This window comes from Zingiber officinale, chromosome 5B (assembly GCF_018446385.1).
Source record: "Zingiber officinale cultivar Zhangliang chromosome 5B, Zo_v1.1, whole genome shotgun sequence".
Lineage (NCBI taxonomy): Eukaryota > Viridiplantae > Streptophyta > Magnoliopsida > Zingiberales > Zingiberaceae > Zingiber > Zingiber officinale.
In genome coordinates, this window is record NC_055995.1 from 119,349,756 (window position 1) to 119,368,650 (window position 18,895).

The window sequence follows — 18,895 nt, forward strand, 5'->3', positions numbered from 1 at the left end:
GCAATTCTCGATGGCAGGCAGTTGGTGGTGGCACGGGATTGGGGAAGCTACAAGTGGCCTATGGTAAGCGTTAGTACTCCAGTGACGGTGATTGCGACAACAGGATGGAATTGACGTCACTTGTGGTAGGAAAAGCAGTGGCGACAAAACTAACTTTCGATGAGGAGAGCAGTGACGAAACTCCCGACAAGGAGAGAAGTGAACACAACACTGTGATGGTCAAAGAGGAAGGCCGTGATGGTGGGGTTGAGGCAGCGACGATGGTCTCACAGTCCGTAGATATTGTGCGCGGTTAGGGAGAAGAGAGGTCACAATTGTGCTCGACGTCGAGTTGCGATTAGATGCGTGCGAAGTGGGACAAGGAAAGTGACGTCAACGCTGGAGTAGGCTATCATGCAGCATGCAGCAAGTAGTGAGCTGCGTTGTCGTTATGGCAGCAACGTTGTGAGGTGAAGTAGCCTCACAAGTAAAAATAAATTGATTTAGATTTGATGGGGGCATGGGGCTAAAAAATTTTCAAATTTTTTTTAAATAGGCGGGGCTGGAGTTCACCTTAGCCGAAGGGTGGCTCCGCCTCTAGGTTCAACTGTTTTAATTTATCATATTATTAGAAAAAAATACCGTATAATATGTCATAGTTGAAAAATCAAAGCATAAATAACTAAGTAACACCTTGCCGCTGCATGTAGTCCGGGAGGCTACCCTACGATTTGATGTAGTTATTTGAAGAAGTTTAATATATATTTATTTCAAGCTGTATCATGTTAATTGATATGCCAATTAACTTTTGTTTATATAGAACAAACGATTTTGACTTGCTATAATAAATAGCATGTCTAATATGCTAATATGATATTTTCACACGAAATAATGCAATATAAATGTTGAAAACTAATACATAGATGTATTTTATAACATGAAATAATACGGGCAACAAATTTAGGACGCCCTAAATTAAGAGAAAGTACCCTTTTTCTTTTAAAAAAAAACAAAAAACAAATGAATATCTATTTTATAATTTTATTCCAAAATTTCCCTTTGACTCAGTGTTAGTTATAGAAGATACCAAGTAGCCTCTACAATGCATAAAAAACACTCTATAACTATTATAATACTCTATAACTATTATAATGTATTTATAGAAAATATTCTATAACTATTATAATATATTTAGGATGAATTTAATATCACATGTTTAGTTATATACGCTATAGCCGCTACTAGATAATTTTAGCCGCTACTAGATAATTTTTATATATTATAATAACTATCTGATAACTTCTATACATTATAAAAATTACTAAGGGATAATTTCGGAATTAAATCACAGAAGGATGCTCATTTAATTTTTTTGAAAAAGAGACGCAGATATGAAAACGATTTTTGCCCAAATAATATTGTCAAAAAAGGGTTCTTGCATTCAGCACATGGAGATGAACTGATCCAACCAAGGGTTCATCCAACAAAATAGCTGTGCATTGGAGCGGGAAAAAAAAATACACACACACACTTGATTCAAAATGAAAATCCAACTCGAGCAGGGTGACGAAACTCAAAATGCTAACATATCGTAACTAATTATTGTTCATATATTAAACAACCAACACTTGGGCTCGAGTGATATATAATGAAAACACAAGCAGTCAGAGGCAACTTGAAAAGCTATATATGTATATCTTGCTACAGCAAGAAAATTACAGAAGAAAGATTTAGTAACCATAATTTGTGCTTCTCATGATCCTCAGGAATTCTTCAATATCAACTTCTCCATCACCTGAATACCAAAAAAGCTCTCATGAAAATAACTACTGATACTCCAACACAAGGTTCAAACCATTTATGGGTAACGTCAAGCGAGAAAACATGCCACAATGGATCCTCCACAATTAAAGTGAAAGTATTTCTTACCATTGATGTCAGCTGTTTTTATCATCGCTTGGATTTCGTCAAGTGTAAAGCTCTCACCCAACTCATGTGCAATCCGTTGGATGTCAACATCAGATATCTTCCCCTGAGACAGATCCAAGACAAATTTTAGTATTACATTAAAAGCACAGTGATAAGGCCGGATGCTAGAATTTTGACATTTTTATCCTGGTCAATAATGCGGAAAGCCCGTGTAAGTTCTTCTTTGTTGTCCCTTTCACCAATCTTGGCCGTCATCATGAAAAGAAATTCTTCAAATTCAATAGCTCCATTCCGATCTTTGTCTATTTCAGACATTAAACGATGAATATCCTGAATATAGTGCTTTAGCAAGTTAGTTGCAATGATATAATATACAGTAAACAGCTCTAGATTAGATGTTTGCATAAAAAAAAGTCAACAATTTACTGAGAGAACTCCATCAGGGTAGCAATATATCATTATTATTGTATTAATTTAATTTCAACCACATAGGAAATAATCTGTTAAGCTAGAGTTTTTGTAAGAGCTTTGAATAAGGATCACTCTCAGAATCAACAAGAGTTCTGTTCACAACATTGAACTCAAAGACCAAAGAAGCTTGATTATTGACTTAGAATCAACAAGAGTTCTGTTCACAACATTGAACTCAAAGACCAAAGAAGCTTGATTATTGACTTTAGACAAGATAATGATTATCCTGCGGGCTGACGAGAGAAGAAAAAAATTGAGGAGAAGGCGAGATAATCATAGTCCTCTTGACGTCAGGATAACGATTGACGAAAAGAGGGAAATTGAGGAGAAAGCAACCAGATGACATCCTCTACGTTTTTCCAATAAAAGAAAAAAAAACTTATATAATAGCATAGGATTGCTCCTCATACAACTAAATACATGTTTATATAGACTTCAATCCTAAGACATAAGAAATGAAAGAAATCCTACGTATGAACTACAATTCCAATCTTGTAAAGAAAGAAAAGAAATTCTAAAATAAAGAAAAAAGAAATATTAATAGACTCATAATTCTAAAAATTCTAAACGAACTCAAAATCTAAAAATATAAAAAATAAAAATTACCAAAAATATCTTAAATACCAAAAAGGTAAAAAATACCAAAAATAATAATAACTGTGAATCCATCTGCATCAGTCGCTCTAGATTAAAAAAAACTCGGCCTCAAGTTCAGAGTAGAATCAGATGGTAGCTCATAGGAAGATCATTTGGTATCAACTAGATAAAATCTACTAATAGCGGTTGTGGGCAGATGGATGCTAGATATCATGTAACACATTTGGCTATTAAGAAATAAGTAGCAACTGCTCCTGTTATTTCTGTCGAGGTATTAAAATCACAATCTTCAATAAGTGTGTCGAATGCTTCCTTTGAGTCAATAAGTATCCATGACTTTCTTTTGATTCCAAAAAGATCCTGCCAGAAGCCTGAGGCCTAGTACGTGATGTGCTATCAAATTGACTATTTCTCTTATGCAAATTGCTAGCTGAGGTATAAACATGATAGTTATAAAAATCAGCCAGATGATCCAGTGGGCTAAATGAACCGTCATAATTTGAAATAATCTTAATATCTGGGTAAACCACTTTTATGGCATAGTAGAACTTCAAGTAATTCCCTCGATAATTTTTCTTCTAGAAGTCCTCATTTCCATCTACAACATACTCTAACTGCAATGGTTCTGGATGTCCCATCCCAGCACGAACAAAGCCCCACTTTGATTCAGGGTTTCACCTAACAAGCTCGATACTATCTAAAACATCTTGCACAAAAGGAGAAGTGCCGGTAGTATCCACTTGATCCTGACGGCTAATTCCATTGTTGAATAGCCATATGGGAGCGGACTGCACCAACGTACTCAGCAAGCTGAAGAAACTCAAGGTATCCCAGCTCATCATTGGCCCCGTACATCCGCAAAACACCAAAGTGCCCAGGTCTCTCTTTCCATGGACCACAGGTTTCTCTCCACCAAAATGCATTCCTTAGCCACTCACCTTTGACGAAGCAACCTCCTGGAAACCTAATGAACTGTGGTTTCAAATTTTCGATCATTGACTTCAATTCCTTACGGGAGCCATGTCCCTTATAAGTGTATAATGGAATGAGCGAAACTTGATCAAACCAAATAATTCCTTTTTTGCAGTAGTCAATTGAAGCCTCGCAGTTCTGTTTGTTTCCATAGCTTCCAACTGTAGCTCCACCCTTGTCCAGTGTGATGCATAAGAAGCATCAACTACAATATTTGCAGAAGCCTTGTTTTCTTCTATATTCATGCCCCAAAATCCAGGGTTATATATGCCCGCACCATCAAGACAAGCAACAGATTCAAGGTAGGCTTGAGCAATCTGGATTAACACCATAGAAGAGATTTCTTTGGCTGAAAACAGCTTCTCCTCCCCCCTTGTAATTAACAACAATCATAGGCTTGTCACCAAGACCAGAAATAAACTTGAACGTCCATAGCTTGATGTCGCTTCGGACGGATGCATCAGTGAAGCGCCTCTCAATCAAACACTTTGCATCGAACATTGTTTTGATATGGTTCATGGTCTCGACGGGAAAGGGCAAGAAGGAAAGGCGATGACGCGACAGATGATCACATTTCCCGTCCAGGAACTCACGAACTTGTCAGCAGAATTGGCAAGCTTGTCGCCTAGGATCAGAGCGTTAGGAGTTGGCATCAAGCACCGCCACCGAGATGCCTTTGCTCGACATGAGGCTTCCAAACACTCGCGTGGAGATCGCCTCTTGGGGATGCGCCATTGGCTTCTTCTACAACACAGAGCTCCAACACGTGGCCTTCACCAGGCAAGAGCGAGATGAGATCTCATTGGCGCCCAACTAACGTCAGGCAACAAGGTGAGGGTGACCACGACGATGTGCGACTGCAAGCTGACACATGCCTGCCTTAGCAAGCGCGCTCTCAAGCACCGGTCGTGGCCCAAGTTTGAGGTCGCCGCTCACGAGAGCGTCGGTGCTTGCCTCACCATGGGTTCTACCTAGGAGATCCGAGCAGAGGGCGGCGAGGCCGTGGATTAGGGCGGCTCTAGAAAGGCTGCTGGGGAAGAACGCACCAGCGAGGAGGAACCAATGGAGACGCACAGAGAGGTAAGCGAAAGGAGAGATCATGACAGATCCCCTGTGCCCACGGCAATCAAATTCCATGATCGGATTGGGGAAAATTAGGGTGGTTCTTCAGCAGATGGTTGGTGTGAATGGATTGGGGGATTTTCCCCCCTTTTTTTCCTCTTGACTGACTGCTGTAGTTTAAGTATTTTCAGAAACGTGCTCATTGAGATATGGGACGTTGTTGATAGAAGGATCAGGCTGCTTCTTGTTGTTTGATAAAGTGGGCTTCTGACCTTCGATCGTCACTTCATCCGAGTATATATGTGAATCCTTGGAAATCAACAAATTCTCACAAGTGATTAAAATCTTAAGGACATCACCATATAGTATCTCCTCAACTTCTTCTTCCAAATCATCTTAGAATCCGTCAAGGTCATCTTGGGCGTTGAAGCTATCGTCCTTCATGGTAAAACATAATCATCCTTAGAGCAAAGTTTGAGTGTACCCAAAAGGAAGAAAGTGATCTTTCATCTTTTTCTTCATCTTCTCCGAATCTTGGGTCTTGGTTTTACCTTGTTGGTCTCGTAAGCGCCGCAAGTGCTCCCACCATACCGATACTTGCTCCTTGAGTCTGATGGCAATCAACTCCACCTTCATCTGTTCTCGTACTTGCTCATAGTAAAAGAACCACTCCACTTTGTTGATCCAATCAACAACATTCTTTCTTTGTCTATGACGTATCATAAAATTTGGGTAGATCAACTCGAAATCCGAGGTCTCCATGTCGATTCTCTCGACCACGTACCTCATGATCTTCATGATTTCGCGTCACCATCACTATATGCTGGGTTAAATCTATGACTTGCCTCATTAGATCCTCAACCTTCTTTCCCGGTGCTCGGTTTCCTCCATCAGAACCTGCCTACCACGACCATGACTACGACGTCCTCCCATGGGATCTGACGCTCAGCTTCCTCAATTGGACATGGGTCTGATTCCAACTGACACAGGACAGGATAGACCATCCTATGAGCTGACGAAAAGAGGAAAATTGAGAAGACAAGAAGAAATAACCATCGCCCTCTAGGTTTTTCCAATCAAAGAAAAAAAATTATATAATAACAAAGGATTGTCCCTCATACAACTAAACACATGTTTATATAGACTCCAATCCTAAGACACAAGAAAGAAAATAAATCATAATATATAGACTACAATTCCTATCTTGTAAAGAAAGGAAATAAATTCTAAAATAAGGGGAAAAAAATTATTAACAGACTCATAATCCTAAAAATTCTAAACAGACTCAAAATCCAAAAAAAAAAATAGAAATTACCAAAAGTATCCAAAATACCAAAAATACCTTAAATACCAACAAAGTAAAAATTACCAAAAATAATAATAAAAATCTATGAATCCTCCTCCATCAATTACTGATAGCATTTAAACGATAAAAAGAGAACTACATAATCCATTCGAATGCCCTACCATGATGGCAAAAAGGCGAATACGCTCGCCCCCAACGCCCCCGCCAACCCATCCCAAGGCCAACATGGAGGAGGTAAATCACGTGCGGCTACTAGCCTTTGGAATATGATTAGCACATAAGGTAGATATTTACCTCGACTTTGCCGAGATTCGAACCTCAGACCTCATGATGGCAACACCTCATGCGCTAGCCACTAGACCCATCCGAGGGGACATTTGAATGTCCTACCATGAAACATATGATGAAGATGCTTACTATTGAGTTGGTACAGAACTTGAAAATTGTTGTCAAGGTCTTATTTTCAAGAACTGAATCATCAAATGAGTGAGGGCTTGCTCCCCTATGTAACATATTATGATGAAATAGGTTGCAAGGCCACCTATAAGATGGTGTCATTAGGCTTCCCTTTTCCTCAAAAGAAGAAGGATGATTATCTTATGATAATATGAATATACAATCTTATAAAATAGACAAACCTATTTCACTTAACAACTACATCAATAAATTGTGCAATATGGTTAACTCTAAATACGAATGCAATAACGAAACGCTTCTTACTGTCTATTCATACACCTAGTATCCATGGCTTATTTTTCCCTTTTATTCAACCTAGTGAGATTGCTATATTACAAGCTATGTGGAGCTTTTGATGATACTTGAAATATAATGCACAGATATATGATTAGATAAATCAGAAAGAAATTCAATTTGACATGCACAAAAATAGAGAAAGAAAATAGTAGGAACTAGAAAGAAAGGAAACAATATATTGTGTTTAACCTCATCTGTCATTTCAAACCCCAGGGCCCTGCAATGGACAGTAAATATGTTAGCGTGACCACATCAAGAGACTGGATAAGACATGGAGAGCAGGATGGGAGCACCTCATGGCCACTGTCAGCTCCTTAGCATCAAGACTACCTACACAAGACAGATTAAGAGGAAAAAATGCTCAAGTTTTTTTAATAAAAAAAAAAGAAACAGTAGAAACTGTTATTCTAAACGAGAGTAACTTCCGGTCGATTTTCCATACCAGATTGATCGGTATCAAACAGGTCGAATATTTCCTTGATCTCCTGCCTCTTCTGCTTGCTCAACCCGTGGTGGTGTGCTCGAGGTTTCTCCCTCCTCGATACCCTAGCACTCGACTGCACAACCAAAATCGAATCTTTATGCATTATAACGTGAGATCAGGAAAAAGGGAGATAGATCCAGTCGTATTCGCAGATTTTTCACCGAAAGGGTGGGGAAAACCCAAGGAACTGAAGAGAATAAAGTGAGAATTCGAGATCAGCAAGGGGAAACGGGATCGCTAGACTTACCATCGCAGAAGATTATCGTGGTCGCTTGCTTCGATTCGATTTCAGGAACGGCAAGACCTTGCGACAAGGGAAGACGGCGAAACACGGCGGAAGCTTCGATATCTTTCGATAATAGATTAAAATAACGGGTCGGGATCCGAGAACAAATCTCCTCGTTTACGCCCGAACCTGAATGAAGCCCAAGCAGAGGCCTTCATTAAACTTTCACGGCCCATTTCGGCCCCCCCCCCCCCTTTTTTTGTTAACACCCTGTTTTAAAACAATTTAAATGAAGAAATTGAATGGAATTCCATTAGGAATTGAATTCTGGCCGAAATTCAATTCTTATATTTGGAATGGATTAGTGAATAATAGAATTGAATTGAATTCCTTAATTTAAAATCTATTTGAATTGAATTCCATTCTTATACATTTACTATTTTATCCTCATAACTAACAATTTAATAATCAAATTAAGTATTAGAGAATAGGAAGAAGGGATCGCACAGTTAAGACAGCAGTATGAAGAAGGTGGCGCATGGGAGAAAGGCAGGAGAAAACAAGAGAGTCGGCAGATGGAAAAAAGGATTTTAATTAAAAGGACAATTAAGTAATTTTAGTTGTTCATGGTAAATTCCCTATCCAAATCTAACCATTTGAGGTCTGATTTACCATTCACGTTTTGAATGAAATTGGAATTGAATTCCATATCAAATCTATCTCAAAAATTCATTCTAAATTATGGAATTGAATTCTAATTACCATAGGAATTCAATTCCATAGGATTCCAAACAGGATGTAAAGATTGATTTAGTTCTTTCTTATATAAAAACTAAATGAAGATTTTTGTTAAATGGTAATGTGTTAGAATGAATGATTCTGCACCAAACTATGTATCAAATAATCTTATAAAATGAATTTTTTTGCACCAAATTATGCATCAAACAATCTTGTAAGTTACTTAAGATGTCACAACAGTTCATATTTATACTCTATCAACTTGCATCCACAAGACCTACTAAAACAATGAAGAATGGTAATAAACCATTTGTCTTCCAAAAAACTAGCAACTCAATCAAGACTTCAAACATCGAGGCCTTGTTCAGACTCCAAACATCGTTAGCAGTAATCATAGTCGACGGAGTTGAGATGGAGATTGTTCACTATCAAGAAGTAAAAACTGAATAAATAGTTGATGCACTTTGACTGTTTATTTTTTCTGAGTTCAGACTTAGGCCTTGTGCTTCTTGTAGCATATTGCAGTTTATTAATGTAAATACTGAATTGCTCTCAAATTCTGATGCTCTTGCACAGTCTGATGTTTTTCGGAAATATCATATACCAATAAACCCCAAAATCAGAGTCTTCGAGGTAGAGAAACATTGGCATCTTCACAGTGAATAGCATCACTAAGATGACTTGGAAATGGTCAGGATAGAAGACTTAGTCATGTTGTATATTTGTTGCTGTCATTGTCATTTTTTAACAAGATCCGACATTATTGGGTCTCGTTGTCGTCGTAGATCAATTCCTTAACTTGGCTTGGCACTTGAGCTGGCAGATGTGAAGGTGGTCACCTCTGTTTGAGATTTGTTATCTGTTTTCGATGTTAGAAACAAGTTAATCTCCTCACTGATTTGTCGAAATGAAATAGATGGGGAGCCACACCACAACCATCAGAGTCCGAAAGATGACATTGAGAGGTCTTTTGATTCAGCACATACTGCAAAGCATCTGCAGTTATGGACCTGGCGTTTGGTTGCATTCCAAACAAGAGGAAGCTGACAGAAACTTACTAACATGGTTTATGCTCTTTCCCTTTGGCGTTTGCCAATTGCTTTAATTTGTCACAAAATGACACCAAAACATCACAAACACACAATCAAGAATAATAAGAATAGTTTGTGATATTTAGTTTGTGTAGTGGAAGATGAATATAGTTGAATTCTCACTTAATTAGAGACTACATCTTTGACTTAAGGAATCATATAATAGTTCTTAGTTAGGTATTAAGATTTGGATTTAACTAGACCTCCTAGATATGGATTCAACTAGGTCTTTGACTTAGGAAATCATATAGTAATTCTTCTATAAAAAAAAAGAAGAAGATGAGAGTTGAATTCTCAGTTAATTGGAGGCTACGATTTGGATTCAACTAAGACTCTGACTTGTCCAAGTGGTGAGGAAAATATTACATTTTTAGTGACTACTCTCCATGATTGTGTGACTTCTTTAACGTTTAGCTAGAAAAATTCTCTTAATTCTTTTTACTCAGATAACACTATAAAAAAAACAGTTGGATTTCCATTTCTTTAGTCATTAAAAATATTTTAAATAAAAAATAATTAAAACCAAATTTGCAAGAACTGTCGTACATAAATTATTTACACTACTAAAAAAAGACCTTTGGTGTTTAAATATCATGAACTCTAAAGTTGAAATTTTTTTAAAAAAAATAATCATTCTTCTAGATGAGCATTTAGGCATAAGACAAATATAGATTACCTATCTAATAATTAAATAAATTAATAATTTATTCGTGGGCCATAAAAACTTTTAAAAAAAATTCAAAATGCGATAATATTGTCAAGAAATAAGAAAGGGGAGAGGAGAAAAAAGAGAAAAGGAACATGGATGAATCTTTTTTCTCTAATTATAAGCTGCAATATTATTGTGCCTTTATTAGAACAAACTGATTAAGTTCTACTAGATTCGATCGACATATTTCGATCTACGATCGATCTCCACAAACAAGTAGAACAAATTAATTAACTGAGCAATATATAGTGTGATGATCTCTAGCAAAAGTTCCACAGGTTCATGTCGCCGGCGGCCAACTCCTCCCAGTCCTCCGGCCAATAATTAGAAGAGACCGCCACATATTGATCATCCGCGTTCTTCGGCGACTGCATCAGCGGTTCAAGATCCACCCAAGTCTCATCCGCTACTACTTCCTCCCTCTCGGTCGCCGTCGTGGAGTTGGAAATCGCCGGCACGACAACAGGCCGGCAGTGGTCCTCGTCGGAGTCTGAAGGCAATGAAGGTGGAGGAGGAGAGTTGGCGGCGGCGGCGGCTGCAGCAGCGGCAGCGAGTTTCTGGATGGACTTGGGAGACAAAGCAGCAGGGGCGATGAGGCGGCCGGAGGGGAGGGCGGCGGGGAAGTTGAAGGTGGCCGCGGAGGAGCCCTTGAGGCAGAGGAGGGCGGCGTCGTAGGCGCGGGCGGCGGCCTCCGGGGTGGAGTAGGAACCGAGCCAGATACGGGTCTTGTGAAGTGGCGCCCTGATCTCGGACACCCACGAGCCCCAGCTCCGCCGCCGCACCCCGTTGTACGGCCTCTTTCCGCTGCTCTTCCCCATTAATTATCGCCTCCTCCTCTCCTCCTGGCGGAGTAATTCAATGTACTGTAGCTGCCTGAGATGATAAGTTATTTATAGGGGCCACCGCTAACCGATAGAGAGGGAACAATGCAAGGACAGAGTCCGATGTACTGCTGATAATATTTATTGACCTCACCTGAGATGGAGGCCGTACTGGTCCAAGTCGTCCTACCGAACCGTGGAGCACGACCTCTTATTATGCTTAATTTTCACCAAAACTATAATCTGTATGAAAATTAAAGCGTGAAGAACTTCAGTTCGATCAGATTAAAAGGAGATTTGAAAATTAACTGTAATTTTGGAGGGGGAAAAAAATGAAAACATGGTAAAAATAAAATGCTCTAGATTAATTAATTGATATCACTCATCTCATCTAGGTCATACGTGCACCAGGGAGCACAAGATTTGAGGGCTTCTTTGTTTTCTTTACAGGAATCGATGTTTTTAACTTGAGGAATAGGTAATCTCACACCGTCTCGCATAATAAAATGCTTGCACGGCAGACCTTTTTTTTTCGGTATTAACAAATAAATATTATTATATTATTGTTCCTCAACAAGGAGCCTTACTTTAAAAAATAATAATAATAAAATAAATCAAAATCGCAGATTACCTCTTGTGATGACTGCATTTACTGGAAATTTATTAGCTGTTACTGGGGTAGGTCGATCGAGAAATGAGATACAGGAATAGCTACCAAGGGCTCCACACTAGAGAAATCCGACAACATTTGATCTCGTGGTAGAATCTGATGAATGCGATCAACTCCATCTGAATCGAGCAATTGTAGAACCCTCCGTAGCAATTTCCATGGAGATCATCATGTTGGGTCATCCACAACTAAGATCCTGGAAAACATAACACATTCAAACTACAATCATTTCATCAAACAGATTATAGAAAGACAGTAGTGACAGCAGGAAAACTGAACCTAGAAGCAAGCATAGGATTCTGTCAGCTTGCAGTAGCCAAAAAAAAAGGATGTCATGTCATGCCATGCAGTGCAGTAAGCTAACATTACCAGTAATTATTAGCTGGATGAATTTGTTGTGGCCCCTGATGGTTTAATCAGAGATGGGAAACCCAGCCTCAGGCCCTGACAGGCCCTACCTGGTGAGGTAGCTCACAATGGACTCATGAACCTATTAAGTGATGCCATATAAATGATTTTAAAAGCTATGGAGACTTCTGAAATTTGATCCAAAGTCATACCTGAAGTTTCTTAAATGCCCATGCAATCAAGCTTATAAACTAACAAGTTGAAGTTACTGACTGTGCATAAAGTTCCATTTACTGCTTAAGCCATCTACTGGACCTTCTCAAGATGAAGTGCACCCGAATATTCAATCTAACAAGCAAAAATGACTGAGACTCATGCCATGGGATGTACTTGTAAATCCAATGAAAGGATTCTCCTTGTACCACTGGCGACCTGATCAATGCTGGATCTCCTTGTACCACATGAACTAATTGTTTAATGTTTTTTTGCTAGATCTGAGATCATCGGAGTTGTTTATTCCTCCCTCCCAAGGCGCTCCCAGGAGCTTGATGGCAGTGTCATCAGTCCATTCTACTCCTGATTTACTCTTTATTACAAGTGCTGATCATGTTCATGTTGTGAAAACTTTGCACTGTGCTTTTTTTATCAGCTGAGAAACTCCCCTTACAGGTTAGAACCCTGCACAGGAAGCAGATGTTTTGAAAGAATAACTGAAAACAATTAGATCAAAAACAAAGGTGAGGACATCTATATCATTCAGATCAGTTGAGGTAGGAGAAGTTATTTCCTGAACCATACACAACCTATCAGAATGCTTGCTGAATCAATATATTGGAAGTAGCAGCTGACCCAATCCTAGATTGAGGTAGAAAGAAAAGATGTAGCAACTCTTTGTAGTATTTTCTTTGGATTGGACAAGATCTGCTAAAAAAAATACTCCAAGTATTGATTGATAGTTACAACAATAAACGACTTCCAAATGCAGCTCTATTGCACCCGATCATGCCCCCGAGGCTATGGTACAATGGAATGGCGCTCAGTTGTCATCCAGACACCCACAGTTTGATTCTCAGTTATGACGCATTTGAAGGAATTTTTCCTCCAAATGGGACCGTAATCAAGAGATGTTGGGCTTCTAGGCCACCCGTCGCGAGCGCTTCCCAATTTATCCTAGCAGCCGGTAGAAAACATCCATAGGGCCAGGCCGGGTCAGTCGTCCCAGGTTCAACGCTACCTAACTTGATTAATATTTTTTTCTATTGCACCCGACCACAGGTAGAAAAAATCTCTAAATTGAAATAATGCTTGATTATTTATAACTCTCAAAGCCACCATTAAGCACAACATCTGAATGTATAATTAAAAAATTAACCTGTAGATAGTAATCTACGTGTACTTGATTGCATTCTTCCTCCAAGCCTAAGAACCACAGTAGTACACAAGATAAGTTGCCAGAACAAATTACTAGTATCTGGTAAACAACACTGGTTAACACGCACCCTGATTTTAGTAGTCTCAACCAGCATGCTTATGTCAAAGTTAGACTAGTATCTTAAGCAAACTAATCAATACACGGCACATAATAGCAATAACTGAGCACAGCAAAAGTCAATAAGTAGCCCACAAAAGCAATATATATAGCCAATAGGTTGCCCAGAATAGAGAGAACTAACCCATTAACTTGTTAGACTCAACCATCTCTTATAAAGCGCTCTTATATTATCCCATAAATCACCATGTGTCAGGGGCATTTAGATATTCTCCAACAGTCTACTTATAGAGAGTTGATTGAAAAATACTAAAATTTGATGAACATTATTAGTAACTAGAAAAATTGAATCTAGCTTGTTATAATATTGTATTAGTAGCCATCATTCCTCAACTGCATAACAAATTCTTTGGAGAAGATACAGACCTCAAAGGCCATTTCTTTCCTACATGAACTGGTCAGTTTCAGTTTGTAAAAAAGATGCTAAGTGTTCAGTCTTATATGCTATTGTTTTTTATTTATAAAAAAGTATAGAAGCTAGAGAAAAGGTTTTGATGTTTCTATGAAACAAAACAAAAGGGAAAAGAATAGAAAAAATTATGGGTTTTCTCTCTTCTTTTTTTTCAAGTAATTGACTAATTAGCTTGTTTTGAAACTTTATCATATGACAGAACAAATTGGTAAAAAAATCCGTCTAATTTCAATGAAGATTTTTAAACTGCGAAAACCAGACAAATAATAAGATATATTCAAGAACACACTTCAAATTTCAACACCATCAGATTCTCCCTTTTCAAACTAAACCGAATTGCAGTAAGCACACAAAAGATGAAAGACAAATGTTGTCAATCAAAACGAACTCCCTCTAAATAGGACCTGTTTTTGTCCTCACTTAATGTTCACTTAGTGTATTGATCTAATCACACAATGAGGAACCCAAATGGCTCTTTAAAAGCTCAAGAGAAACTTCATGCCAATGCAATAGCAAATTGTTAACCAATCCAATATTGATCAATAAGAAGAAAGGACCAAAGGATTATGCAACCAGCACACAACTACTAACAAAATCATAGAGAAAGTATGTAACACCCAAGAGCAACAAACAAAGAACATTATAGACAATAAGTAGACATATGCCAAGTACAGGAAAAAGGAGTTTCAATGTAGCAATTAATTCAAACTCTATGCCACATGATTATATTCGACTACAATCTTGCAGCCCTAATTAGCTTTGCATTAGTTAAAACATGGTCCAACTTTGTTGCTACTGTAATTCGAACATTATTCAGGATATGTTACATTTACAAATTAGCCAAAATCCATGAGACTTCAAATCTATTACAAGTGTATCGACAATCTGTAAAATGGTATGGAAATACCAAACTCACAAACTCATAATGGCATTTACCATTGGTTTATTTTTAGGTGTATCCTTGTAAAACATAATGAGATTGATAACAAGGGAAAAAATAAGCAAGTACAGAGTTCATCCAAACTGGTTTTCTTCATTTATTAGGAGTAGAAAACCTTAACAATAATTCTTATGCTAGGATCAGACCAATCAGTGTATTGCCAAGGTGAACTGATCAAAACAGAAAGAAAATAATGGATCAGTGCCTAGAAGGGAGCTTGATAGGAACAAATGAGCATTCATGAGGTCTGACCAAATTGATTGTACCCAAATAGATCCCAAATGGCCCATAGCCAATATGCCCCAATATGAAAAAACTCAACATAATGCTGCATGTGTTCTCAATTTATGCTTGACCATTTGGAATCAGCACAATAAATGTTTTTCATTGAACTTTAACCTAAAACCTACCAACATAAGTTAGAGAAATGTTTCAGGAATCCACCAACATAAAATGGAAAAGGGTCGCTTCCTGAAAATCTAGACTATGAAGGTTATGGTCTAACTTCTGTCAAGTACTACTAGAGGATACAGCATAACCATAGTAGTTCCATATCTCATTGAAACCATTTTCATTGGATATTTATGTGTTTACTAACTATAGAACTTTGGTATATATTAAGAAACATGAGCTTTAACCATTCAACAACAGCTTAGCACTCTACCCACTAAAAAAATTGATGCAGGACGACAGAGCCAACTTGCAGAGCCCATAATTTATGATTCGGGATGAACCACGAGTAGGTCTATCACCCAATTCGAAGTTCGTTCTGACTCCAAACATTTTTGTCCTTTTTTTTGTTATTATTTTTCTGGTCTAGGATTTAGGAGTATTTTTGTTTTTAGTAGGATTAGGATTTGAGTCTATTTAAATTTAGTTGTATTTTGGATAGTTTTTGAATCAATAATATTTTTTACCACAGTTTGAGTCATTCTTTTCCCAAAGCTTCGAGTTTTAGATGCCTATTTTCTAGTATTCTTTTGTTGAATCAACATGTTTTAGAAGATTGTTTCTGATACTCATGCTCAATCAATGAAATCGATAGCTTCAGCTACATCAGTTGGTATCAGAGTCGAGTTGATCTTGTGAAATCATGCCACCGATAAGACAGCAACACGTCGACAACGTTTTTGATCATGATATGGAGTAGCGGTTTCGAGAGATGGTTGACAAATGGTTTGAACTGGTTGTAGAGAGGATGACGGCGACGTTGGGAACCTTAAATAGAGAAAGTTTCGTCCGATGCTATAACAATCACCGGACAAACTCGGAGGAGGAAGAAAACATTTTCGACGAGGCTCCCTATAGGCATCACATAGCATCTAATAAATTTGCTCGCAACTTTGGTCTTCGGCCACAAGATAAGTCTGTCCCCATGTCCGCCTCCAAAACTGAGGCGGCAAGACTACAAGGAGGATCCTACTCTGCGGGAACCTCCCGGATCATGGCATGGTCCGGACGGAATCCACGAACGCATCATCGACAGAGGAGCTGACATCTCCGACGATTATGTCTTCGTTGGCGTCTAGGGATCGTTGAATTCGTCTTCTCATGGTTGCTATGCTACTTCTTCATCGCTGATATCATTGGACACCATATTTGATGACCTCGCAGATTCCACTACAAAGACCTCGTTGACTATGCCTGTCTATGATAATCCAGTATATGATGACAATATATTTGATGAGGCTCCAAGCTTGAAGAACTCATCATCGGTGAGGTATGAGGATGCTTTTTCTTCCATTTTGTCAAGATTCGATCATGTTTGACACCTCCGTTTGCGGATCTTCTTCAGAACTTTCGGAAACAAATGCCAGTCTAAGGAGAGGAGTTTTTCAGATGATTTCCGGACTAAAAGCTCTAGTTATGATGGATTAGAAAGGGACTAATAACTTCCGTTACATCAGTTCGTATTTTTCCCAGATGAATTGCCTCCCTTACATGATATCCAATATCATGTTGATTTGGAGTCGAGAGTGGCACTGCCAAATAGATCACATTACAGAATGAGCTCGCGTGAGCATTTAGAATTATGGGTACAATTTATTTCTTTACATGGTGATTCTTATGATGACGATGTGGCCAATAATTTGAGGGTGAATTTTCTCTTGCTCAAGAAGAATGATGCGAGACGACAGAGCATACTTGCAGAGCCTATAATTTATAACCCGGGATGAACAACGATGCAGTCTATCAGCCAAATCAAAGCTCGTTCCGGCTCTAAGCATTTTTATCTTCTTTTTGCTTAGTATTTTCCGGGTCTAGGATTTAGGAGTATTTTTGTCTTTCGCATAGTTAGGGTTTGAATCTATTTAAACATCTAGCTTCCAGTTTTGGATATCTATTTCCGAGAATTCTTCCGTCGAATCAACAGGTTTTAAAAGATTACTTTCAGTATTCATGCACAAATCAACAAAATCGATAGCTTCGGCTATGTCAGAAATTGTACTTGATTAAGCACATATAAATTCACCATAAACATAATCGAGGTGTCAAAAGAATTGATGAGGTACTTTTAGTCTCCGTTTGGATTCCCTTTCTTGCACAAAGGTAACTATAGAAACAAGTAATTGATGATAGTTTGAACAAAATTAACCGTTCAAGAAACACTTCATCGCACAAGGATACAAAATAACTAGTAATGTAACCATCATTGAGCAATAGTAAAAATGGTTCGCAAGAAACTTGTAAACAGAGCACGATTAATAACATAATCACTAGAAAAATAGGAAGTGAATGAAGATAACAAGTGTCTCCGTCCATGAAAATTACACAGTCCATGTGCACTTCTCCCTTGTAACCTTCTCTTGACCTTTAATCTAAACTATATATATATATATATATATATATATATAACTAACTTGTAGAAACCTAAAAGCCTAAAGCATGTGTCACACAAAACTACCAATATGTTCGATTCTCTTGCGAAAAATTCAATCTTCACAGATGATAATCGAACCATGATCTTCAGTGTGCATTTAAATTAAGAACTGAGCAACAAAAAAGATGGAAAAGAACCACCTTCGCACTCCTTCAACTGATCAGAAGCAGCAAGAACAGTCGAAGGGGCAAAGAGGGGTACCTCCCACGTCAGCCTTCCCCCAGCCGAGCTCATCCGCGGAGTAGATGGCCAGGCCATCCGCTGTGCGCCGCCGACGACCTGGAGTCCCAGAATCTTCATTCAGATCCACTTTCATCCTCTTCTTCTTATCCTTCGTCTTTGAGCTACCGCCCTCCCCTATCACCTTATCTAGCTTTTTGCCCCTATCCTTTGCTTGCTGATCATCGGCAGCAGCACTCTTTCTCTTCTTTCCCTGGAAAATCTCATCGATCTCGTTACCGATTTTCTTCTTCTTTCTTTTAATCTTCGTCTCGTGCACCTTTTCCGGCACCACAGCAGCAACATTGGTTTTTTCTTCGGACATCGGCGGCGTCGACCGAGAGAAGGCGCACCTCACGTATCTATGCTCCAACAGGTAACCCTAAGGCTTCGTTTGGCATAGGATTAGAATTGAGTTAGTAGGATAGGATTGGAGATAGAATTATTAATCACTCCTAGTATCTAGGAATTGTGAATTTCACTCTTAATCAATTCTAATTTCACCCCTAATCAATCCTATAAAACGACATATTAATAACTTTTTGAAAATATAATCTTAAATGGAGGCTAATTGAGAGAAAAATTAAAATAGTTAAAAAAATTTTATGCAGTTGGTGATAGTTTTAAAAGATACACTAAATTTTTTAATTATTTTTTAAAATAATTATTATTATTTTAATTAAATTTTTTTATGCTTGAATTAATTTTTTTTTAATTTGCACCAGGTATATATCTCAC

The 18,895-nt window shown here is 38.2% G+C and overlaps 3 protein-coding genes across 4 annotated transcripts; all 3 read right to left on the reverse strand.

Annotated features, from left to right (window-relative positions):
- Positions 1 to 1,543: 1,543 nt before the first annotated feature.
- On the reverse strand, positions 1,544 to 7,960 carry LOC121985589 (probable calcium-binding protein CML13). Its single transcript, XM_042539146.1, has 7 exons — positions 7,801 to 7,960; positions 7,512 to 7,626; positions 7,363 to 7,399; positions 7,259 to 7,286; positions 2,086 to 2,238; positions 1,909 to 2,011; positions 1,544 to 1,774 (listed from the first exon to the last, which is right to left on the reverse strand). Exons 1-7 carry the CDS (start codon positions 7,801 to 7,803, stop codon positions 1,710 to 1,712), a joined length of 504 nt encoding a protein of 167 aa, XP_042395080.1. The 5' UTR covers positions 7,804 to 7,960; the 3' UTR covers positions 1,544 to 1,709.
- Positions 7,961 to 10,399: 2,439 nt separating this feature from the next.
- LOC121985590 (ethylene-responsive transcription factor ERF014-like) lies at positions 10,400 to 15,903 on the reverse strand. 2 transcript variants are annotated; one of them, XM_042539147.1, is made up of 4 exons: positions 12,369 to 15,903; positions 11,770 to 12,004; positions 11,293 to 11,381; positions 10,400 to 11,190 (listed from the first exon to the last, which is right to left on the reverse strand). In XM_042539147.1, exon 4 carries the CDS (start codon positions 11,133 to 11,135, stop codon positions 10,578 to 10,580), a length of 558 nt encoding a protein of 185 aa, XP_042395081.1. In that variant the 5' UTR covers positions 11,136 to 11,190; positions 11,293 to 11,381; positions 11,770 to 12,004; positions 12,369 to 15,903; the 3' UTR covers positions 10,400 to 10,577. The 2 variants fall into 2 exon arrangements, 1 of the variants encoding a protein (XP_042395081.1); XR_006113216.1 differs by having other exon boundaries at positions 11,132 to 11,190; positions 12,178 to 15,903.
- A 2,195-nt stretch (positions 15,904 to 18,098) lies between these two features.
- LOC121986979 (uncharacterized protein C6G9.01c-like) lies at positions 18,099 to 18,482 on the reverse strand. Its single transcript, XM_042540899.1, has one exon. It carries the CDS (start codon positions 18,480 to 18,482, stop codon positions 18,099 to 18,101), a length of 384 nt encoding a protein of 127 aa, XP_042396833.1.
- Between the last annotated feature and the right edge of the window lie 413 nt (positions 18,483 to 18,895).